At 42.6% G+C, this 24452-nt stretch overlaps 1 protein-coding gene across 4 annotated transcripts in view; it reads left to right on the forward strand.

The window, feature by feature from the left end:
• TEAD4 (TEA domain transcription factor 4) overlaps positions 1 to 24452 on the forward strand; it is a 74420-nt gene that overhangs the window by 44432 nt on the left and 5536 nt on the right. For 3 of the 4 annotated variants that reach the window (XM_056799122.1, XM_056799121.1, XM_056799124.1), the window contains 8 exons: positions 7383 to 7447; positions 8227 to 8289; positions 9338 to 9421; positions 11797 to 11925; positions 12832 to 12875; positions 13389 to 13444; positions 14861 to 14991; positions 16465 to 16638. In XM_056799122.1, coding sequence (XP_056655100.1) covers positions 7383 to 7447; positions 8227 to 8289; positions 9338 to 9421; positions 11797 to 11925; positions 12832 to 12875; positions 13389 to 13444; positions 14861 to 14991; positions 16465 to 16638 — 746 coding nt within the window. The remainder of the gene's footprint in view (positions 1 to 7382; positions 7448 to 8226; positions 8290 to 9337; positions 9422 to 11796; positions 11926 to 12831; positions 12876 to 13388; positions 13445 to 14860; positions 14992 to 16464; positions 16639 to 24452) is intronic. The other variant, XM_056799123.1, reaches the window with a different exon arrangement.

Below are 24452 nucleotides of genomic sequence, written 5' to 3' on the forward strand. Positions count from 1 at the left end.
ATTTTATAGGTGAAAAATCGTACAGGAAAGGGGCTTGTCTGAGACACCAAAAAGAGGAACTGAGACATGTGGGACAGGAGAGGTAAAACTCTAGAAAGACTTCAAGGTATTGTTTTAGACCATAACATAGAGAGCCATGGCAAGTGGGGATGAACTCCCTATATGGAGTCATGAAGAGGAGCCAGGTGTGACTTGTGGAAATGATCTAAAGTAATGACTGGGCCTGGGTTGTGGCCAGTCAAGAGTGAAATGATAAGGATACAGTGCTAGGGACAGCTAGATGGCTCAGTGGATGGAGAGCCAGTCCTGGGTTTACTTCCTAGCTGTGTGACCCTGGGTGAGTCACTTAATCCCCATTGCCTAGACCTTACCACTCTTCTGTCTTAGAACCAATACACTGCATTCTAAGATGGGAGATAAGGGTTAAAAAAAGAAAAAAAAAGACTTGGCTTATTTTGATTTTTTTTCTAGATTTAAGAAAGTGATGGAGAAAGTGTTAATAATAATATTAATTCCAATTAACTTAGAAGTATATTATAGGTACTTTGATTCCCCCCATAAAGCTGCTTTTTAACTCTTTATGAGGATATCCCTGGGCAGAGCCAAAAATGGAACCCAGTCGCCTTGCCTTCCCTTGTTCCCTTCCAGAAGGGAGCTCGTGGCTTTCTCTGTGGGACCTGCAGCTGTCCCTGGAGTTTGGGTCTGTGGTGAGATGGGTGGGGGACAGAGAGAGGAGCTCTCCAGCCCCCAGGACTAGTGGCCACTTGTGTTCTGACAGATGGGCCAGGGGCTTGGCAGTGCCTGCTCCCCCAGCCACACCCTGCCTCTTCTTTGGGGACGAACTAAGGACACCTGCTGCTCAGTCATGCCTAGCTAGCTCGCCAACCTCAGCAGTGACCTTGGATTGGTGACCCCTGCTCCCCAGGCTGGGCTCTTCTCCCTCCCCCGATCTTTAACCGCCAACTTCACTCCCTTGACTTCCTCCCCAGGGAACTCTCTTTAGTGTAGTCAAGTGAAAATGGATGATCTTTCTGAAGTTGTACATAATCCCACATCTTTTGGGGGCCAGAGCATTTTGCTGTCTGTTAAAGGAGCCCTTCTTAATCTCTTTTTATGGTCTGAGTGTGGCTGATTAGATTTCATGGTCTTTGATGTAAGGAAGACCTGCTTAGAAAAAAATGGAAGAGGGAACAGATTGAAATTGCAGCAATATTGAAGTTAGATTTGGTATCAGGAAGACTTCTGTGGCTCAAGAGGTTAAAACTTCAAAAATGTTGCTAAGGAAAAAGTGGATTTCTTGTCTTTAAGAGAGTTCTTATGGTTATATTTAAGTGATGGGCTTATCTGAAGATAGTTTTATCTTATGTCCACATTTCAAGGTACTGGAGAGAGGGAGCATGACCTAGTAGAAAAATTGCCGTCCTCAAAGCCAGGAAGACCTGGGTTCAGGTTTCATCTCTGAAACGTACTGGAGTAACCCACAGCAAGTCACTTATGTGCTGTAGGCAACTCTAATACTGTAAGCTGCAGAAAATGTGCTGCCCTTCAGTGGTTGAGGATGTTCCCTCACGCCAATGAAATCACAGTCCAGTCCTTAGCCCTGTATCAGTCAATGAGTCTTCTTTCATTAGGATGGAAGGTCTATTAGTGGACATCCCAACCCAATGAGTCTTCTTTCATTAGGATGGAAGGTCTATTAGTGGACATCTCAACCCAATGAGTCTTCTTTCATTAGGATGGAAGGTCTATTAGTGGACATCCCAAGCCATCTTCGTGTAGCAGTTCTTGCCCATGGGTTCCCATTGATCCTCTGCAGAGAATCCTTTGAACAATTGAGATAATTTCCTCTTGTTCTTATATCTATCTATCTATCTATCTATCTATCTATCTATCTATCTATCTATCTATCTATCTAATCTATCTATCTATCTATCTGTCTGTCTGTCTGCTGTCTATCTATCTATCTATCTATCTATCTATCTATAACCACATACACACACACACACACACACACACACACACACACACACACACACTAGCAAACCTATCTTTCTACCTATCTAGGTATATTTTGCGTGTATATATACAAAATAGTTTATATATTATATATGGTCTGATTTTTTGATGTACTGATTGATTTTGCCAATTTTTTCTTTTTTTATATACAATTATTTGTTATAAGAGATAGATAATTGAAAGGTGGAAGAGTTTAAAGAAGGAATATGGGGGAAATGGAAGTGATGTAAAAACAAAAAAAACCTTTAAAACAAGATATGAAACTTATTCTGTTTGGCTAAGTAATGTGTGGAAATTGTAAAGAGGCAATTTTGGCCTCTTTTGTAATTGTAAATTGAAAATTGTAAAGAGGCAAAGCAAATTTGGGCTTAATATAAGAAAAAATTTGCCAATAAATTTTTAAAAGAAAAAAGTAAAATGTAGAACTTACTGATTCCAAAGGTAGTCGATTCTCCCTCACTGGAAGTCTTCAGGCAAATGCTAAGTAGTCTAACCATTTGTCAGATATGTTGTAGAGCAGATTCTTGTTCAGAGATAGGTCAGATAGACTAGGTGGGCTCTGAGGTTCCTTCTAGTTCTGATATTCTGTGATTCTTTGATTCTAAAGACTTTTTTCTTTTGCAGGTCTCTTCCTCCTAGAGGAGCCAGAGAAAAGACCAAAGACATATTTTCCTTGCTCTCTTCAGCTACTAATACCAAATTTATCTCCTTCTGCCCCAATCTCTTCTATCATGGCTCATTTAGTACTCTCAAATCCAGGAGGTTAATGGTTCTAGAGAAGGTCTGAGACAATAAGAGTAAAAAATTCTGAATCCATTCCCATCTCAGCTGCCCAACTTTTGTGCCAGGAAATAGTGTGTTAAAGTCTTTTTAATATTTAACTTTGATCAGTCAAGTATATTTGCTCCACCTTAAATTGGGGAGAAACCTCCATAGGTCTAGTTTTCTAAAAATCTTTGAGAATTTTATGAAGTCTTTGGGAAGGACAGAGGATTTAGAGGTGGGAAGGTAAGATCCATGAAGGAATTAAAGATGGGCATAGTGGAATGGAAATGGCATCTTGGAAGTGGGAAAATGGCAGCTGAGAAAGGAAAGCTGATAGGAAGGAATTGCGTGTACAGAGTTCCTGAGGCTCAGGGAAAAATTAGATTGGGGGTGAAGGGGAACAGACATAGGTGAAACTGAAGGAGAAAGATTAAGGATGACCTCAGGGGAGTAATGGAGGGCACACTGTTGGTGGAATAACAATGGCCAGGAGACTTTCTGGGAGCAAGAATTAAAAAGGAACACATAAACTTGAGTTTTTATCCCCTTTTTTGCAAAGTCAGAGAGACTTCTCCTTGACTACTCTCCCTCTCCATCTTATTTATTTGTTATTAATTATTTTAATTTGGAATTTTTTATTTAATTAATTAATTTAAAACATTTTCCCATGGTTATGTGATTCATTTTCTTTCCCCTCCCCTCTTTCTCTCCCCCTCCCCCCATAGCCAATGAGCAATTCCTTGGGTTTTACATGTGTCATTGATCAAGACCTATTTCCATATTATTAACATTTGCACTAGTGTGATCCTTTAGAGTCTACATCCCCAATCATATCCCCTTCTATCCATGTGATCATCTCCTTAGAAACCATTGATCTGTACAGAAGAAAGGTCGAGTGAAATAAAGTCTTGAGATTCTTGTCAGCTGGGTTCCTTTCCTGATTCAATCACAGATTTGTTGAGGTTACTTGGGATAGCCAGCCAGGTACTACTATGGACTTCATTAAGGGTCCTCAACTGGGCACTGTGGAGTACCTTTAGTACTTGTCTATGAGACAGAAGGGAAAAAAGAAAAGAAGGATTAAAAACCCAGCATAAGCAGTGCCATGGAGGGAGACTTTCGTTATTGGGGACAATAAAAGAAAGTGGTCACAGTGGGGTCCAGAGAAGAGGAGAATCCCAAGGCTGGAGAGGACCTCCTAGTATCATCTGAAGAAGACGTTCAGAATCTCTCCAGGAGGAAAAGGTCAATTCAGCTCCAGAACAGAGTAGCATATGGCCTGGGCTAGATGTCAGCCAGAACAGAGGCAGAGTGATAGATGAGTTTACCTCTGCCATGCTGAAATGACAGGAAGCTGTGGTCCCTGCGCCTCTTTGGCTCAGCACGGCCACTGAAACCCAATATTTTATTCCCTTGGGGAGAATTCACAACTGCTCTCACCTCCCTTTGGCCATGACCTGCTGGGACAGGACATAGTGTTATTTTGAGACCACAACATGAGATCCAGTGATTATAAGGGAGGAGGACCCTGTCTGGGGTTATGGAGGAAGTTCAAAAAGAAAAAGAATACAGGTACAACCGAGCCAACTTTGGTTCACTGTTCAGTTTGGCTACTGTCCTGTCTTCCAGTGCTGGCCCTTTGCCCAGGGTTGGCATGGCCTCTCTAGAATTGACCAGATCATTGTGAGGTGAGAGCTCTCCCAATTCTGGGAGACAAATGGATTAAAGTGAACGTATTCCTTCTTCACAGTTAGCCAAGCTATACGGTGCTCTTTTAGAGTCAGGTTTGGTGTGAGGATTACAGAAAGAGCTTGGAAGAATGAGTGCTTTTACATGGACCCTTCATGTTGTGTAGTGGAGAGAGTGCTGGACTCAGAGTTGAGGGATCTGGGGTACGATACCACAGCTGGCATTTACCAGCTATGACCATTTACCTGTAGAGCCATGCCACGCCATCACTCACAAGGTGGAGATAATAATACTTTTATTACTCTTTCCCAGGATTATTATGAGAAAAGTTTATTCTATAAACCTCCTATGTGTGAGGGAGCCAAGGGTTCCAGAGGGGGAATAACAACAGGACATTCCAGGACCAACCAGAAACACAAGGAACCTGCTGTAGATTTTCCTTTTTTCTTTCTTAATCTTCCCCACTTCCCACCCTTTCTCTCCCCTTTTGTGTAGAAGCAGTTCTGACAACGCTGGGATTTCAAGATCTCCTGGGAGGTTCAGGGCAGGGGCAAACTGGGGTAGAGGTAGATCGCCTGGCAGTAGTTGAGGTTGAGGACAAAGCTCTGAGAGAGCCAGGAGCATGCTGGCTTTGTCCTGTGCTACGCAACATTAAGTCCATTCATTTACCTCAGCAGCTGACTCCTCCTAGGAATAGATGCCAGGAACTTCTGCCAGAAAACTAGGGTATAGGCTAGAGCTCTTGAATGGCAAGATGGGTCTCAGGAGCCTCTAACCTTGGCCGTAGGAGGACCTCTTAGATTCAGACAATCGAAGGAAAGTGAAGACAATGTGATCCGGGACAAAGAGCAGTGGACCAGGAGAACTGACCTAGTGTTTGACCCTTCCTGCATGACTTTGGATGGAAGGAAGAAAGAGGGAAGGAAAGGAACATTAAAGTACCTACTATGTGTCACACACTGTACTAAGCTCTTTAAAAAAACCAAACCAAACCCTTACCTTCTGTCTTAGGATCAGTATGAAGTGTCATTTCCAAGGCAGAAGAGTGGGAAGGGCGATGCATCACAAATGAATCCACTTTCTGAACCTAATCTAAAAGCCTTTGAATTTGCTCTGAAGCCTTTAAAATGGGAGACGTGCTCAGATCTCCTGATCCAAGTCTAGGGCTCCTTCTGGGCTACCATATTCTGCTTCTTCTTTGATCTCTCTAGGGAAAATTCTCCATAGAGCCTTCCTTGGCTCTAGGAACCAGAATGGTCTCCCTCTTATTGTGTTCTTATTGTTGGTGCTTGTTTCCTGCCTGGTGTTGCTAGTTCACTTTCCACAGCTGTGTCTTACCTTTTAGCCTCCAACTGGATTGTAAACTCCTTGAGGACAGGATCACAGAAAACATTGGCTTGGAGGAGTCTTATTTAATTGATTCATTTTGAGGGCAGCTAGGTGGCTCACTAGATTGAGAGCCAGGCCTGGTGTCTGGGAGGTCCTGGGTTCGAATATGGACTCAAATTTCTTAGCTGCATGACCCCCTAGGCAAGTCACTTAATCATGAATGTCTAGCCCTTACCACTCTTCTACCTTAGAATCTTTACCCAGTATTGGTTCTAAGAAGGAAGGTAAGGGTTAAAAAAAAAAGATTTATTTTAGACCTCTGGATTAACACATATTGTATGCTAAAGGAAGAATGATAGCATTGGGCCAAGAGGAAATAAGCATCTTCACTCCTTCCTACTTGTTCTGGAAGGCTTCCTGGAAGAGGTGTCATTTCTGTTGTGATTTAAATAAAGGGGGGGGAGAAGAACTGTCAAATTGGACAGGGAGAGAATTTTAGTCTTGTCCTTGTAATTAGATTCCCTCAAGGCAGGGTGCTCTTCTAGTTCATTTTTGTAACCTCCTTTAGCATTTTGCATGTTGGACATATTCAGTAAATGCTGACTACTGAATTAAGATGCTGACTGTAACAGCAATATGGTAGAATGATCAGCTGTGATAGACGTACCTACTCCCAGCAGTACAATGATCCAGGACAATTCCAAGGGACTTTTTAAAAAAACCCTTACTATCTGTCTTTGAAACAATAGCTTGTATTAGTTCCAAGGCAGTAAGGGTTAGGCAGTGGGGTTAAGTGACTTGCCTAGGGTCACACAGCTAGAAAGTGTAAGTAACTACCATCTCTGGACCTGGCTCTGAATCCACTGAGCCATCCACCTGCCCACTCTGAGTGACTTAGAACATAGAATGCTCTCTACCTTAGAGAAAGAACTGTTGGGGTTGGAATGCAGATGGAAGCATATGATTATTCAAGTTTATGTTTTGGGGTTTTGGCTTTATTTTTCACTATGCAGATGTTATTTATTATTTTTTAAAAAAGTATGTGATATTAGAGAAATAGGCCTTATCAATAAAAAAATTTAGAAAGAGAAAAAAAAACTTTCCATCCCTAGTCAATGAATGACTTGGGACAGGAGATTCTGCAATTTTCCCATGAATTGGGATTTTGGATTTTTATGATTATTCACTTACAAAAAAGAATAAAATGAAATATATTTTGTGTGATAATACACATATAGCTTATGGCTTATCGGCTCCAGGGAGGGAAGAAAAGAGGGAGACAATTTGGGTCATATAACTCAGGAAAACTATGTGGAAATTTGTTATTACATGTACTTGGGAAAAAATAAATAAATGAATGAAGGTGATGAAAGAGATGATTGAATAAATGCGCTGAACAAGTGGGAGTCTTCCTGGGAGAAAGGCTCCTGTCCCAGGAGGCAGACCGAGCCTCTCATCGCCCTTGCCACCATCTAAAGCTCTGCCAGAACTCTGCCATCTTGGCTTTGCCACCTCCCATCCTTTGTTCCCCCTTTCTCCCCAGAAGCTTCCTTGACTCAGCAGGCTGTCTTGTGTGTTTACAGGTCGGAATGAGCTGATAGCTCGCTACATTAAGCTTCGGACTGGGAAAACTCGGACCAGGAAGCAGGTGAGTGCTATGGACCTGGCCAAGCTCTCTAGACCCAAAAGGAGAGAAGGAGAGAGGGAATGGCCGTTGGTGGTGGTGCCTGTCTGAGGGCTGGCATACTTGTCCAAGGTGCTAGGTGAGTTGGGGTTTCTGTGGGCATCACACATTCCTCTCCAAACTTGAGAACACCACAAGACCAAAGCAGTTAGAGTTGGGGTGGGGCTCTGATAAATGGAAGCCCCAAGAGGAAGTGACTGTCCAAAGTCACACAAGCATCAGAATTAGGATCAGAAATCAGTAGCTGCTGTCTTCCCTCTCATCCTTCTGGTATACCAGAGCAGAACCCTTCCATAGTGTTGCTAAACTACTTGGCTTAGCTCAATAAGTCAGGTTTAGGGGACAGCTGGGTGGCTCAGTGGATGGAGAACCAGGTCTAGAGATGAGAGGTCCTGGTTCAAATTTGGATTCAGACACTTCCTAGCTGTGTGACCCTGGGCAAGTCACTTAACACCCATTGCCTGGACCTTACTGCTCTAATGTTTTGGAGCTAATATAGAGTATTGATTCTAAAATGGAAAGTAAGGGTTAAAAAAATAAAAGAAACCAGTATCAGCTGTCCTCCCTCTCTTATCCTTCTGGCACCCCAGAATAGATAGATCCCTTCTGAAGTGTCGTTGAACCACTTGGTCATGTTTAAATATCAAGATGGTGGCAGGGACAGGGCATGAGGAGGAGGTGATTAAGGAGACTTGGGGGGATGTATGGGATAGGAACAGAATATGTTCTTTTCTTTCTTGCAGGTATCTAGTCACATCCAGGTGCTGGCCCGACGGAAAGCCCGGGAGATCCAAGCCAAATTAAAGGTAAAGCAGGTCCCATGATGTTGTATCTCCCTAGCAGTGAGTAGGGACCCTGGATGCAAACAACCCTGTTCACTACCCATCTCGGGGAAATCTCTCTTTATCCCTTCTTGGCTTTGGAAACCCAGGAACTCTTAAAGTTGAGCCATTGTGGGAGGCAGCTGGGTGGCTCTGTGGATAGAGAGCCAAGCCTAGAGACGGGAGCTCCTGGGTTCAAATTTGACCTCAGACACTTCTAGGCAATGTGACCTTAGGCAAGTCTCTTAATCTCCATTGCCTAGTTCTGCCTTGGAATCAACATCCAGTATTGATTATAAAATGGATTATAAAAAGGCAAGGGTTATTTTAAAAAATTGATAATGCAGGTCCCAGGATGTTTCTCCCTCTCCTAGCAGTGAGAGGAGTAGGGACCCTGAGAGCAAACAAGAGGAAATCCTTCTTGGCTTGGAAATCCAGGAGCTCTTGAAATTGAGTCATCATGAGTCTCATCTGTGTTGCTGCTGGTAGAAAGCAGGAAGGAACCCAGAACGGTGGCAACAAAACCAAAGAAACACTTTAATTACTGGCCTGAAGGTCCCAGGCAATCTCGGAGCTTCCTCCGACCCTCAGGTAGCATGTCAGGGCCAGTTGCTGGTGATGCTTCTCAGGTTCATCCAGGCTCCCAAGAGAATTGGGCTCTCGGACCTGGGTCCAGGATGCTGACCCAAACCACATCTCGGTCTGTGCTGGGAGCCAGATTTCTGACTCAGAGTGAAAAGCCTTTACTAGCATCTCCAGGAGGGACAGCCTGGTCTCCTCCCACTGCCTCTACTGACTTATGTCTTCCCCACAGCCCCCTTCAGCCCTGCTCACTTCTAATGGGTCCAGCCTCCCTCCTCCCCAGAGCAGCTGTGCTAGAGGCACCCCTGAGGGACAGCTGGGGAGGCTGCAGCTGCTGGCCCTCCTCCACCCACCACCCCAGGCCATGTCCTGAACCTTGTTTGCCTTGGGGTTTCCTCTTGCCTAAGCCTGCCCCTTACTGCCCTCTCTCATTCTGTGTTCAAATCCCCAGTCAACCAGCTGCTGGGCTGGAGACCACAGCAGGGTATTTATCATGGAGAACAATTGCTCCTGTGTTATCTCCAGAGGCAGAAAAGTGAGTGTGAATTTGCTTGGGCCACACTGTGTAGTCAATTTTTGCCTCCATGTATTGTTCTTTGTTCTTTGTGTATGCTACAGTCCAGTGCCTGGGTGTCCTTCCCCATCATGCACAGCTCTTTCTTTCCTCTCCCACCCTGCCTTCCTGCCCACCTGAAGGCATCCAGTCTCCTGAGCCAGGGAGAAGTTGGGGTTCCATTGGACATCCTGGCCATTCAGAACTAGTCAGTTTGACTGAAACAGTTCAGAACCCCCTTTTGTCCCCTTTTGAGGGGCTTCTTTTCCCTTGCAGGACTGTAGTGGTTTAGGGGGAACTAAGGAACACAATGGCTAGAATGCCAGGTTGGGAGAAATTGGGTTCCAGAGTGGCCTCAGACATTTCTTAGTGTCGTGATCCTGAGGAAGCCACTTGGCCCCCATTGCCTGGTCCTTTCTGCTCTTCTGTTTTAGACTTGATAAGGCAGAAAGTAAGGGTTTAAAAGAAGAAAAAGACTAGGTTTAGGTCAGAGGTGGATTGTGAAATCTTTAAAATAGAGTTATTTCTGGGAGAGATAACCCTTATATCTAACTCTGTCTAGGGTCTGGTCAGCTGAGATGGAGAAAGGGAGAGGGAAAACTCCTGGCAGGAGTGGGGAAAGGGGCTCTGGAAGGTGGAGGGATAGGAGATAGAGAACTAGACCTTATCATACAGGTCATCTTCTCCAACGCTCTCATTTTCCAGATGAGGAAACTGACGCTTCTCTGGTGTGCCTAGAATCTGCTGGTCCTGGCTGCTCAAAATCATCTCCTGTGCCACCATGAGCAGGCATGCCATTACCAAGCCCTCATTTAGCCCCCAAAATAGAGTCAGTATTTAGAATCAGGAAGACCCGACTTCAAATCTGAACTCAGATACTAGCTGTGTGACTCTGGGCAAGTCACTTAATCTCTGTTTGCCTGAGTTTCCTCATATGGAAATTGGAGTAAAATCATAGCACTTTTCCCAAGGTGGTTGTGAGAATGAAATGAGATCATATTTATAAAGTGCTTTGTAAACCTTAAAGCTCTATAAAATTGTCAGCTATTCTTTATCATCACAAAAATGAATTTACTAAACACTAGGATGCACCCTGTGTTGAGCACTTAACAGAATAGTTTGGACATTGAAGATGTAGGAATGGCAGAATAATGTCCTGATATTCTAACGACAAAGGGAATAGTTGCTTTTTTTTTTTAACCCTTACCTTCTGTTTTAGAATCAATCCTGTGTATTGGTTCTAAGGCAGAAGAGCGGTTAGGGTTGGGCAGTGGTGGTTAAGTGACTTGCCCAAGGTCACAGCTAGGAAATGTATGTGGTCAAATTTGAACCCAAGACCTCCCATTGCTACACCTGGCTCTATCCACTAAGCCATCTATGCTTATAGGTGCATTTTGAATCAGGAAAGTCCTTGGCTCAGAGTGCGGCTACCAGATACCAGCATTTCTCAAGATAGTCCAGGAAGGCTTCAGAAAAGATTGATTTAACTTGGACCCATCTGCCTGAGGTTGACACTTCAGATCTATTGAGGAACAGGTGTTTTCTCAGTAGTCACCTAGGAAAGAGTAGACAGTCTGTGATTTATTAATAATATGTATTTATGGGGCAGCTAGGTGGCTCCATGGATTGAAGGCCAGGCCTGGAAATGGGAGGTCCTGCGTTCAAATCTAGTCTCGGACATTTCCTAGCTGTATGATTTTAGACAAGTCACTTAGCCCCAATTGCCTAGCTCTTGCTGCAGTTCTCTGCCTTGGAACTGACAATATTTTTTCTAAGATACAAGGTAAGGGTTTAAAAAATAATAATAGTAAATACATCCACTTATATTCCACTTTTAACTTTTTAAAGCCCTTTAAAGTGCATTGAGATCTCTGACCTAGAACTAGAAGGAGCCTCAGAGCTCATCTACTCCAGTTTCATTTTAGAGATGATGAAATTGGCACTCATGAGATTAAGTGATTTCTCTAAAATTAATCAGGTAGCAAATAGCAGAGCTGGGATTCAAACCCAGGACCTCTGATGCCAAATCCAGTACAATTTGTACCCTTTCTGCTACTCCATACTTTGTCTTAGTTGATCCTTGCCAAATCCCCTTAGGGGTAGACATAGTGGGTATTGTTCTATCCATTTGGTAGCTGAGCAAATTGAGACTAAAAGGCCCATGGCTGAATCATGTCTAAAACATAAGTTTCCTAACTCGTAGTCAGATGCTTTTTCACTAGGGCAGGTCCCCCTGCTGCCTTCTTCCTTGTTCTTCCTCTCCTCCCTGACCGTTCTATACACATATACCCTCTCCCTCTCTGTTTTCTTGCTTCATCAAGATTACTGCTACATCATCCTTTCCTGTCTCCCCTCAGGATCAGGCAGCTAAGGACAAAGCCCTACAGAATATGGCTACCATGTCATCCGCTCAGATCATCTCTGCTACAGCCTTCCACAATAAAATGGCCCTTACCCGAGGACCAGCCTACCCAGCAGTCTCAGGGGTAAGTGGATAAACCGGAGTGAAGGGTTAAGCCACTTCTCTCCTTTTCCCCCTTTGCCCTCTCCTTCCCCCCAACCCCATCCTCTTTAAGAAGTTCCAAGCACAATGCAGTCCAAATTTTGATCACTGCCTCCTTTCTACCTTGGAGTGCTGGAGAGAAGAGAACAAAGCCTTGGGTTGAGACAAAATGATTGTCCTGGGGGTGTGTCCAAGCTGGGATCTGTGAGTAGGACCATAACCCTTAGTGTGTGTCTCCATGCCTTATCACTCCCCACTCCTCAGCTAACACTTCCTCCTACTACCCTTCTTGGACAGGGTTCACCTTAAAACAGGTAGAACAGGGTCTCAGTCCACACAGACCTACCATAGATTTCTTCCTCTCTCTCTGTCTCTGTCTCTGTCTCTGTCTCTGTCTCTGTCTCTGTCTCTGTCTCTGCCTCTGTCTCTGTCTCTGTCTCTGTCTCTCTCTCTCTCTTCTCTCTCTCTCTCTCTCTCTCTCTCTCTCTCTCTCTCTCTCTCTCTCTCTCTCTCTCTCTCTCTCTCTCTCTTTTTCCCTCAGATTTGAACCTAGGACCTCCTAGCTGCCCCTGTCATAGATTTCGAAAGGACAGTAAAGAACAAACCCACAGCTTTCATTTTTATTAACTAAATTGGTGATTGAACTCTAATTTTTATTTGCTAGTCTTTCTAGTAGCCTCTCCTTTACATTCTCTCATTCCTATTCCTTTTTGCTCTGCTTTCCTCCATATTCTACAATGCTCTGATTTTATGATCCAAAAGGGAGCCCACATTTCATATTCAAATTTTAACTTTCCAGCCCAAACCCCTGTTTCCACTTCTTTTCTCTTTCAACTATTGTCCTAGTTGGGAGCTAGATTGTATTGAAACTGTTTTTTGCCTTTTTCAGTTTTGGCAAGGAACTTTGCCAGGCCAAGCCGGAACTTCCCATGAGTGAGTATATCCTGAGCTCTCTGTTCTTGTTTGCTCTCTCCATAGCCTTTCAATGTATATTGTACCTAGAGACCGGTTCTTTCATCAGCCTCCAGATTTCTGAATAATCCTACGGATACTAGAACTAGCCTCTAAAATAGACAGAGACCTGAGTATGGCTTTTCCAGGGCAGCCAATATTTGGAGATTGGTAGTTTGAACTCTCTATAGCTTTACTGGAGTGGCTGGGTCTCAGTGGTTAATACATTACTAAAGCAATAATTAAAGTAGGCCCCTTCTGGCCCAGAATGCCCAGAGGAAGCCTGATATCCATCAGAGCTTTACCTTCTGCAACACTGGAAACATTCCCTTTAGCAATCGGATATCAAAACTGAAAGGAAAGAGTTGGTGGGAGGGACAGATTGAGACTTGCTGTACAGATCACTTAGGGTTTGGGCCCCAGGATCTTTCCTATTGAGCGTGTCCAACTCTGATCAGAGCTCAGCTGACAGTCTCTCTCCCATGTTTCCCGCAGTGTGAAACCTTTCTCTCAACAAACCTATGCTGTTCAGCCTCCGCTCCCTCTGCCAGGTGGGTCAGCGCTGCATGGCTCCCTTGCATGGCATCCTCCCCAAATCCTATGCTCTGGTCTCAAGGCATAAGATACCTATTTGAAACCCCAATGTGTGTATTCTATTCTTGCTTCCTAATTATTGCATACTTAGTTTGTACATCCCATGATTTAGATTGCCTACCTTATGCAGCAAGCACAGGAAACCTCCATGCATGTCTAACCTCCCTGGCATGCTTATTTTCCCATTCTATAGCTTTGGTTCCATAAACCACCAAACTCCCACCCAATGTATGGATATATAACTAGTATGCCTAGCCCCCTTCAGTTTTGGCTCAAATGCTTTTGGGTTGGCTGGCTGGAATGCTTGGCTTCCTTTGCATACTGAATGCATACCACTTGCATGCCTGACCTCTTTGCACAACTTTGCCCCCTGCGCCTTGCTTCCCTCAGCTCAGCTTTATCTCCTGTGGACCCCTTTCCCTATAATTCAAAGAGCCTAAGAGGTCCCCAGCCTTCAAAAGCAGGGAGAGTCTGGAAGAAATATGGGATTGTTGGGGGCTATGGCATGTAGGATTAGATAGATGCCATTGTAACTAGGTTCTTTCAGCTGTGTGAGTCAGTCATATGGGCCCCTTTCTATCATCTTCCAGGTGACCACTATATCTATGTCTTTATCACATGGTGTCAGGTGGGAAGAAGATGTAGTGAGTAGGGTCTTCTGTCATCCTAGGCAATAAGACAAGACACTCCTTATCCTCCCTCCTTTGCAGATTGGGATGACTTCTGATATTCTGGGATATTGTCAACTCTGGATTTTCTGGGTTTTTAGCAAGGGCTTTGAGTCTAGGCCCCTCTGCCTTTTGGCACTTAACAGTATCTCCAAACTCAGAACTTAGGACTACTTGGATAGTGCAAAGAGAGAAGAGAAGGTCCATCAACCCAGCAATTCTGGTGGGGGGGGAGGGTCAGGACACTGGATCCCTTCTCTAGGCCCTGCCACTGGCTCCTTGGCCAGCCTCTCCCTCTTTAAACCTATATTCCCCTCCTTAGTTTTAGCTACATGAATCACCTGATACCCTTTCCATTTCGTATCTTGAGTTATGAGATGGGCTAAACTGAGGCACAAGAAGTTGGAGCAAGGGATTAAGAATTCTAGTAAGTTTGTGGCAATTTTAGGAAAAGGTATCCCTGTCCCCATTCCAGAACTTTTTTGTTGGTATCAAATGATACTGGTTTGGTCTAATATTCTTAGAGTGCTTCTTGACATATTATATCATTCATAAGCCTTGCCCTTCAGAGACTTATACTAGAGATTTTACTTACTACCTTACCATGCCAGTGTTTCAGAAAGATACTTGAGATTTCATTAATTGAGTTTATGTATGTGATGAGGGACTACTCTGGTTCCCAATGGCTTCTCCCCCTGTATGCAGGGTTTGAATCTCCTGCTGGGTCCACCCTGTCGCCATCGACGCCTCCATGGCAGGGCCGAAGTGTGGCCAGCTCCAAGCTCTGGATGTTGGAATTCTCTGCCTTCTTGGAGCAGCAACAAGACCCAGACACGGTAGGCACTGACTCCTGGCCTTATGCTTGTCATTCTGGGAATCTTTCCCTGCCATTGTAGGTGCCTGCTGTTCCTAACTCCAAATAACCCTTTCTTTTCCCTCCTCTGAGTTTGTTTCTGTTTGTTTCTTAGTCCTCCCTTTGCATATCTCTCTTCTCTATGTCTTTTCCTCTTTACTCCTTTCCTGTTTCCCCTTCTTTTTTTCTCCATCCTCTTCCTCCTTTACCCCTTCTTGAGGAAAGTCCTTTGTTCCTAGTTCACTCTCATTTCCATTCTTGTTCTTCCCCCTTCTTTCTCTATTCTTTTTCTTTTCTCCTCTTTTCTGTGCTATTTCCTCTTTCTTTGACTTTTTCTCTTTTTACTTGTTCGTTCCAAAGTTCTCAGATGAGATTTCATCTTTCCATCTCTTGAGTCTTTTTAAATTTAATTGAACTATCTCCCTTCCCTTCCCTTTTCAAGTTTTTTTCTCTCCTTACTTTCTACCCCTTCTTCCATTCCATCCTGTCTTAATACATCTCATTGAAGAGGAAGATAGACCTCAAAGGCAGTCTCTGACGTTTTCCCAAACTGTGGGTTTAAGTAATTTCTCAAATTGAACCATTGCTTCCCCCTTTGGAGCTGATTTGGGTAGCTGTGAGGAAATGCTATTTCTGTTATATGCTCAGAAAAGTGATTTTTTTTTTTACTCTCCCCCAATCTCCTCCCTTCCTAACCCCTCTTACTATGGAGGATCTCCCAGCCTGCTTGGGCAATGATTCTCCTTGAAGGGTAATGGAGACTAATATTCCTCACATGGGGCATGTGGTGGACACTTAGCTCTTGAAGATCATGGATGGTGCTGGAAGTAAGCAGGGGAGGCAGCATGGTGAAGTGTGCCAAGCCCCTGACTCAGGGTCAGCAAGAGCTACATCTGAACCTCACCTCTCTCTGCTGCTTACTAGCTAGTTTTTTAAGTCATTAAAACTTGTTTAACCTTTCTGTGCCCTAGTAGCACCTGCCTCCCAGGGTTGTTGTGAGTACCACATGATTAATGCATGTGAAGTACTTTTCAAACCGTACTGCACTGTAGAAATGCCCACCATTGACATTGAATAGTTGTATGACCCTTGTCAAAGAATTTATCCTTTCTTGAACCACAGTTCCTTCATAAAGTGGGGATAATAATAGGATTGAGCTCACAGTGCTGAAGTAGTCAAACCAAATATGTATGCATGTATGTATTTTGTCAATTTTAAAGTACTATATGTGTTAGTTATTAGTCCACCCAGATACACCAAATGTTAGAGGAATGTTAGACAATCTGACCTAGCTCCACAGTATACAGTTGAGGAATGAGACTTGGAGAGGAGATGTACCATACCCAAGATTACACAACTAGTTAGATCCCAATTCCAGGTGGATGCTCTTTGGCTGACACAATGAAACCCTGTAATTGTTCCCCTCTCACTTCTGATTCTATCATTTTCTTTACAGTATAATAAGCACCTGTTTGTACACATTGGCCAGTCCAGTCCCAGCTACAGTGACCCCTACCTCGAAGCGGTGGACATCCACCAGATCTACGACAAATTCCCTGATAAGAAGGGAGGACTCAAGGAGCTCTTTGAACGAGGACCCTCAAATGCTTTCTTCCTCGTCAAGTTCTGGGTAAGAAAATATTGTTAGATAGGAATGAGAATTAAGAATGGTAGGATTTGAAGACCAGTCAAATGTCACTTTTCGTAGGTGGAAAGTTGGGAAGAGACTGAATGAAGGGTTAGAACAAGGGAATAGACATGTAATTACCTAATAGATAGAAACTAGAATCAGTGTGGACCACTGATATTAAAGGATGGAATTACAGTAGAAGATCCTTGTCTAGGACCACCACATTTAGCAGGGTTGGTGGGGAGAGTCAAAGAAAGGTGGAGTATAATTTATTGGAATGCTTTGAGAGAACTTTAGAGAGGTCGAGACCAAGACTGGGGACACCCTATCAGTCAAAGCTCTGTCCCACTGGCATATAATTTGAGGATCTCGAGTTCTACAAAAGGGCAGTTAATTAAATTCTATGAATTTCTATCATTAATATCAACACATTTATATGAGTTTTTTCTTTTTAAAATATTTTATTTCATTTCTAAAGTTTTTTTGAGTTTCACATTCTCTTCTCTTCCCTTCCTTCCCCATAACAGAGAAGAAAAGCAATTTGATAGAGTGTGTATATATATATATATATATATATATATATATATATATATATATATATATGCGGTCATACAAAACAACACATTTATATAAGAGTTTTAACATTTACAAAGCACTTTTTACATATGTTATCTAATTTGGTCCATGCAATGGCCTTATGATATAGGTGTTATTATTATCTCCATTTTATGGATTAGAAAATTAAGGCACAAAGAGCTTGAGGGACTTGCTTGCAGTCACACAGCTAATAAGAAAGGGCAGCAAGTGGGAAAGGGGTGTTTCAAAAGATCACTCAGTTGTGTCATACATTGGCACCAGGTCTGCCCTTCTTCTACCAAGTCCATCTGGCCTAGGGTTATAATTCCTCCCATGGGATTGGGAAATTTTCTCCTATTAGTAATTAATTTCTTTTTACTTCAGCTTCTTCAGATCTAAATGTAAATGAATCATGGGACTTATACCAGTAACACACACTAAATTTTGTTTAGTACCTTTTAGGTTGGAAACTAGAAAACTGAGCTCATTCAACAAACATTTTGGGGGCATCTCCTATGTGCTAGGAACTATGGAGGATACAAAGATATCTTAATTATCTTTCAGAATAGGAAGGGTCTCCCTTATATGTATATTAAAGCTGGAAAGTCCTTGAGGGAACATGATCATTAGAATTAAATTAATCAAGGAAGACTTCTTAGAGGAGTAAATTTTTAGCAGGATTTTGAACAAATCTTTGGAACAAATAAGTGAAAAGACCATTAACTAGGGGTACAGGAATATGATCTCAAAATCTGATTTTCATGTTGTTTGTCTTGTGATGAATAAATAATTCCTTCAACTCTTTCACAGTTTCCCTTTTTTGGTGGTATGATAGGATTTATTGTTCTCTTACAATGAAATTCAGTAAATAATGGGATTTTGAAATATTTCCTAAGAAGAAAGGGATTATAGCATTAGTAGAGGCAATGATAGTAGTTATTATTTTTTTAAGTGTCTTATATTTTTCACAGACCATTAACAATGTGGCAGCTAGATGGCTAAGTGAATAGAGTCAGGAAGCCAGGAAGACCTGAGCTCAAATCCAGCCCCATACACTTACTAGCTGTGTGTAATTCTGGGCAAGGCACTTAATCTCTGTTTGCCTTAATCCACTGGAGAAGGAAATGGCAAACCACTCCAGTATTTCTCACATCCCCCACCCCTCTGTCCAGCAGCCCAAATGGGAGTGCTTCCTCCCCCCCCCATCTGATGTAAGGGGGGGGCACTCAGTCTCTAAAAGGTTTGGGATCACTGGTCTTTGGGGTCTTGAAGAGTTGAGCACAATTGAGCAACAAAACAAGAAAGTGAAATGGACAGTAGGAGATCTAGATTTGAAATCCCCATTCTTATGCTTACTACCTGATTGACCTTGGACAAGCTAATTTAATTTTTCTGGGTTTCAGTTTCCTCATCTGTAAAATGAGGAGAATAATCTAGATCAGTAATTCCCCAAAATCTTTTGTTCCTCAAACACCACTTAGCAATAGCAAAGTATGTTGTGAACTGCTAGGGTAATTTTCTTTTAGATTTATTCATTAAATGCTTATAATGACTATAATGACAACTTTTTCCCCCAAAGGCTGCAAATTAGAATTTTTATTATAAAATATAAAATTTTATTCTATACTTAATTATGAAAAATCCAAATATAAAATCATAAAACTAGTTATAAAATAATTACAAATATTTTATGAAACATTCTATAAGAATTAAAAGAAGTAATCTAGCAAGATTTCATACTTGCTATTATCTGTAAGTCCATATAAAATTTACTTTATACATTTTTGTTGAATATTAATAACATTTATATAAAATGCCCTATAACATTTAAGCGATTATTTATCACTTAAGGTGCCACTAAAGATTTTGTAGTGCAAATCTTTGGACCATCATTGAGAACCCTCAAGTGGTTCATGAACCAGTAAATGGGAACCACTGATCCAAATGGTTTAAGTCCCTTCTCACTTCAAATCCTATGAAACACTGACATAGAAGTGGGAATAATCTTGGAGATGACCAAGGACAATATCTTCCTTTTATAAATTCATGTAGTACTTTTAATTTCGTCTGTCTTTTTTATCTTAAGTTATCTCATTTGATATTTGTGACAACCCTGGAAAATAGGTTGAATAAATGTTGTTATTCCCATTTTCCAAGGGAAGGAAAATCAAAACCAAGAGAGATTTAGTGATTTTCCATGGTCAAACAAAGAGTTAATGATAGCACTGCCTCCTGATTTCTAGTACTAATGAAGTCTAGAGTTTTTTTCCATTAGTTCATTCTCCCTAAAAAAGAGTGGGAGTCTGGCTGTTAAAAAAGCCTGCTTGTCCCTGCCAACAAATCTCATGCTCCTGGTACAGGATAGAACAAGACCAGAGGAAGGGTGTGGCTTGGAGTCCAAATGGCAGATGGATGACTATAGCTCTCCCTACTCCTGGAGCATGATGACTTATGTGGAATAGTGTGGGGAGGGGAGGGGGTGCTTGAGTAGAGGGAAGGACGGATGATCAGCTAGCCCCAGTCTCCTATAGTGGAGCTGTTTTTATTCAATTGGGGCTGAGTAGAGCAGTACCAGGCACTGCAGATATACCGATCTCCTAAAGAGCATGGGGGGGGGATACTTTCAGTGGACCAAGAAGAAAGAAACAAGCTCTAGTGAAATCATTTTAGTTCTGGCTCTGATGAAGAAAATTAAAAAAAAAAGTTTTGCCAATAGGTAGCCATTTAGTTCTATCCCTGTTTGTACCTTTTAGAGCATCTCTCAGGATTACCCTATAGCATAGCTCTTTAGGATGAATCCTAGGCGTGCCTGCAGTGTGCATGTTGTGTGTACACCTATAGGATAAGAAACCAAAGGCATTGTCATTCCTCTCTTGCAAACTTTGACCCATCCCTCTTCTGCCAACCTATCAGGGTCTCAAGCTTCCCCTAGAAGCACAATTCTGGATCTGGTGAGTGTTCCAGAGGGCAGTGTTGAGTAGAGATCTAGAACAAAGAACCCAGCAAGGGTTCCACGACCTCTGACACCTATGGTTCTGAAGGAGACATCCCTGATCGATTAGGAACAGTGACAATGATAAGAATGTAGTTCACATTTATAAAGCACTTTATGGCTTATAAAATGTCTTTTTTCACAACTACTCTATGAGGCAGGTTTTATGCATATTCTACAGATGAGGAAATGGACTCACAAGTTTTAAATGATTTGCCACAATTACTGGTGTTGTAGCTACCACTCTGTCTGCCTTTGTTGATCATCTCACGTTTATCCTGTATGGATCATGTTTGTGCATAGTAGTTTGCATCCTCCTTAGACTGAACTCCTTGAGAGGAAGGAAGCCTTGTGTTTTGTCTGTCTTTGCATCCCCTGGCACATGGTGGATACTTCACAAATACTGACTGGCTGACGGACTCGAACCCTGTCTAGTGCTCAGCAGATGGCAAGGACGCAGCCTTTCATTCTCCTTGTGGCACAGACTCATTACTTTTTACAACCATTTTGGCTTTCTACGCTCAAGACTTATAAATGTTGGAAATTTGAGGTTTACACCATACTTTAAAATAAAATAAATGCAGGGTTTCACATAGGTTCTTCCCCCACTCCCTATCATAGACCCAGGACGGGGCTCCCATGGGCTCCCATCCAAGTCTTTTGTTATCTCCATTGTGTCATCCACTTGCTAAGCTTCTCTGTTCAGCTTTGTTTGCACTCACGCAGGACCAACAACCCTCGTTTGCCATCCGTAAGAGGACTCTTAGAGAAGTCAGGTCAGGCAGGCGCTGTGGACACAGAAAATCTGGAGTTCCTTTAGGCATTCGATAGCCTCCCGTGAAGTAACCAAAGAGAGTCCGCTGTGATGAGATCCCCTCTACAGTTATTTCTTATTTGTGGGGTTTTCAGTGTCTTAAACTGGAAGAGGAAAGAGGGAAAGTGGAGGCGCCCCAGAGGTCCTTCTCCTGGCTTGGGGCACAATATCATTTACAAACAATGAGATTAGTTCCATGGGCCTAATCACTCCCCGACTCCCATGACTCTTTGCTAATGATGCTTCCCAATTTGAAGAGTTCCTGGGCTTGGGGCAGAGAGCCGGAGGAGGGAAGGAGCTGTGCCCTGCGGGGCCTGCCCCCTGATCGCCTCCCTCCTGTTTGGGCCCCTTGACATTAGACATACCAGCACATGACAATGAATCCGAGCCCCTGGAGCCCCCAGCTCGGGCTGCGGCTGCTTTGGCGCATTCGCCAGTCATTTGATTCTCCACACCTGTTCACTGCTTTCCTTGGGAGCTTCCAGCCCACACGCGCAGCTATGAATAGGTTAGGAGAGTGAGAGGGGGCACCAAGAGGGCAGGAGGGTGGGGAAAGGGAGGCCAGAGTTTTCTGGGGGAATGGAGCAGGGGGTGGGGGGAGAGGTGGGACGATTTATCTCTTGGACTGGAGGAAAAGAAAGGAGTAAGAATCTTCGGAGGGACTGGAAGGGGAGAAATGCCCTGCGTTAGAGCTTTGGGGGAAGAAATTTGGGAGGGGGGTTGAGGGCGATGTTATATTGAGGACTGGGTAACTGATTCTATAAAGAGAGCAAGGAAAAGACTTGACAATAATGGTAATAGTTCATATTTACATACCATGAATAAAACATTCTACAGGATGGTTCAGTGGATTGAGAGATGGGGAGGTTCTGGGTTCAAAACTGGCCTCAGCTACTATCTGTATGATCCTGGGCGAGTCACTTAAGACCCCTTTGCCTAGCTCTTACCATTCTTCTGCCTTAGAACCAATACACAGGGGCCAGCTGGGTAGCTCGGTGGATTGAGAGCTGGGTTCAAATTTGGCCTCAGACACTTCCCAGCTATGTGACCCTGGGCAAAAATCACTTGACCCCCATTGCCTAGCCCTTACCACTCTTCTGCCTTGGAACCAACACACAGGATTGATTCCCAGACGGAAGGTAAGAGTTTAAAAAGAAAAAAAAGAATCAACTCACAGTATTGATTCTAAAAGAGAAGGAAGGATTGAAAAAAAAAGATTCTACAGAGCTCCTTCCTTACAATAGTCCTGTGAGGCAGAGAGTACAATTATTATTAACCTCAATTTTGCAGATAATTAAATAAGGGTCAGAGAAGCTCTTGTGGTCATTCCTTTCACTGCCTTGCATGATTATGGCTTGGCATTCAGCATAGGCTCCTTAGTATTATGCTAAATGTCCTAAGAGCCCTGACTAGTATGTTAGAACTAGCTCTAACCACCCGGAGCTGATTGTTAAAATTTCATTTACAACCCAGAAACTGACAATTGTTTTGTTGATTGTCTAGATTCAAAGTATTAATAATTCAGAGATTAAATTTAGACATTTCCATTGAATGCATTTTTTTTTCCTGGAGAAGCTGGTTGTTAAGCATGTTTTAGCAAATCCCAGGATTGTTCTAGAAACACAGGGATTCAGTAAAAGACTTAGGAATGGAACTGAATAAAAAAATAAATTTTATTTTATATTTTTATATTTATCATATATAAAATATATTTATGTATATATTATATGTTACAAAATACAAATATATCATTTATATTTTATTATATAAATATAATTAAATTAAGAAATTAAAGGAAATGAAGTCATCACCTGGGATCCTGGTTGTTATAGGAGAGTAATAAAATTATAATAACAATAACTGGTATTTATAGTGCCTGGAATTTTCAAAGTGCTTTACAGCAATGATCTCATGTAAGCCTAAGTGAAATGGGTGGAAATCCCCAAACAGCATAAGATGCTTAGGTTGTAAGATCTGAGTTCAGGATCTAGCTCTGTTACTCACTAGCAGTTTCACCCTGAGAAAGCCACCTCACTTTTCTGACCTGTGGCAATTTACCTGTAAGTGAGGATGATAATAATCCCTTGCACCGCCTACCTCTCAAGGCTATTGTGGTAGGGAAAGTGCTGTGCCAAGAGCTTTACAGACATGAGGTTCTGGATTCAAATGTAGCCTCAACTGTGAACTCACTCTTCAGATGTGTGATATGTGATCCCCTTTCCCTTGTACCCAGACTCCCTCATGTCTTGTAAGGGCTCAGATCCTGCTTTCCTTTATATTGTCGTAGAAACGAGGCAGCTTGGTATAGTGGATAGATTTTTGGGCTTGGAGTCAAACATGCCAGTGTTCCAATACAGCTGGATTCCAGTACCTCTTAGTTGTATGTTGCTGTCCAAGTAGTTTAGCCTCTCTGCATAAACAACTCCCTAAAACGGATCCAGAAGTCTAAAGTTGTGCTAACATCTGTATTGGTGAAGAAAGTGACAGATCCTTCATCTACTGAGAACAGTAAATTAGAAATCAGAAAATTCTCACCACTAGCTGCCCAAGTAGTAGAACAGAACAAGGAAAGTCTTGAGTTGGTCCTTGGAGTAAAACGTTAGGTCTGTTTTTCATCTGTAAAACATGGGTGATTGTGAAGAAGAAAAGATTCCAGAGAAATGTATGTGATGATATTTCTTTCCAGATTTTTTGAAGTCTCTCCCATGGAAGAGGTATTATGCTTGCTCTTTTTGGTTTCAGAGGCTAGAGGCAGGAAGTGGAAGTTGCAAGGAGATAAATTTTGCTTTGAGATTAGGAAAAAACCCAGCAAAATTTCCTCACAATGACAGCTGTCCAGAAGTTGAACAGGCTGCCTTGGAGGTTTTTCTAAAAATGTGGATGCCCATTTGTCAGTTACTGTGTGTATTACATAGTAGGGGCTTAATTAATATTGATTGATGGATGGATTTATAGTGGTGATCTCTTTCAGGCATAGGCAGCCAGCCCAATAAAGCCTCTTCCACATTCAAGATTTTGTGATTCTGTGATTTTGTGACTCTCAGATCCTGTGATTCTTGTCCTCATATGCTTGACCTAGGCATTGCATCGATCCAAGTCCACTCCCCCCACTAAGTTTTGTTTAGGGGATAGCCCATTCCTTAGGACCACAAAGAGAAAGGGACAGAGTAGAGGTGGCTTCCTTCCTTTTACCTGCTGAAACCTAGGTTAATTCAAATGGATGGAGATCCTTAGGACCCAAGCTCACCCAGGGCACAATTTTGAAGCTTCTGACTCTAAATGTTCCGTTTCTTCATCGTGGGTGATTCAGGACCTGTGCCCTCAAAGGACAAGACAATGGCATCTGGGAGTATGGGAAAGTGACTCTAAGCCACTCGATGTATAAATGCAATAATTGAGGTATATAGAGGGGTGAAACAAATTGTATAGACG

Source organism: Monodelphis domestica, chromosome 5 (assembly GCF_027887165.1).
Source record: "Monodelphis domestica isolate mMonDom1 chromosome 5, mMonDom1.pri, whole genome shotgun sequence".
Taxonomy (NCBI): domain Eukaryota; kingdom Metazoa; phylum Chordata; class Mammalia; order Didelphimorphia; family Didelphidae; genus Monodelphis; species Monodelphis domestica.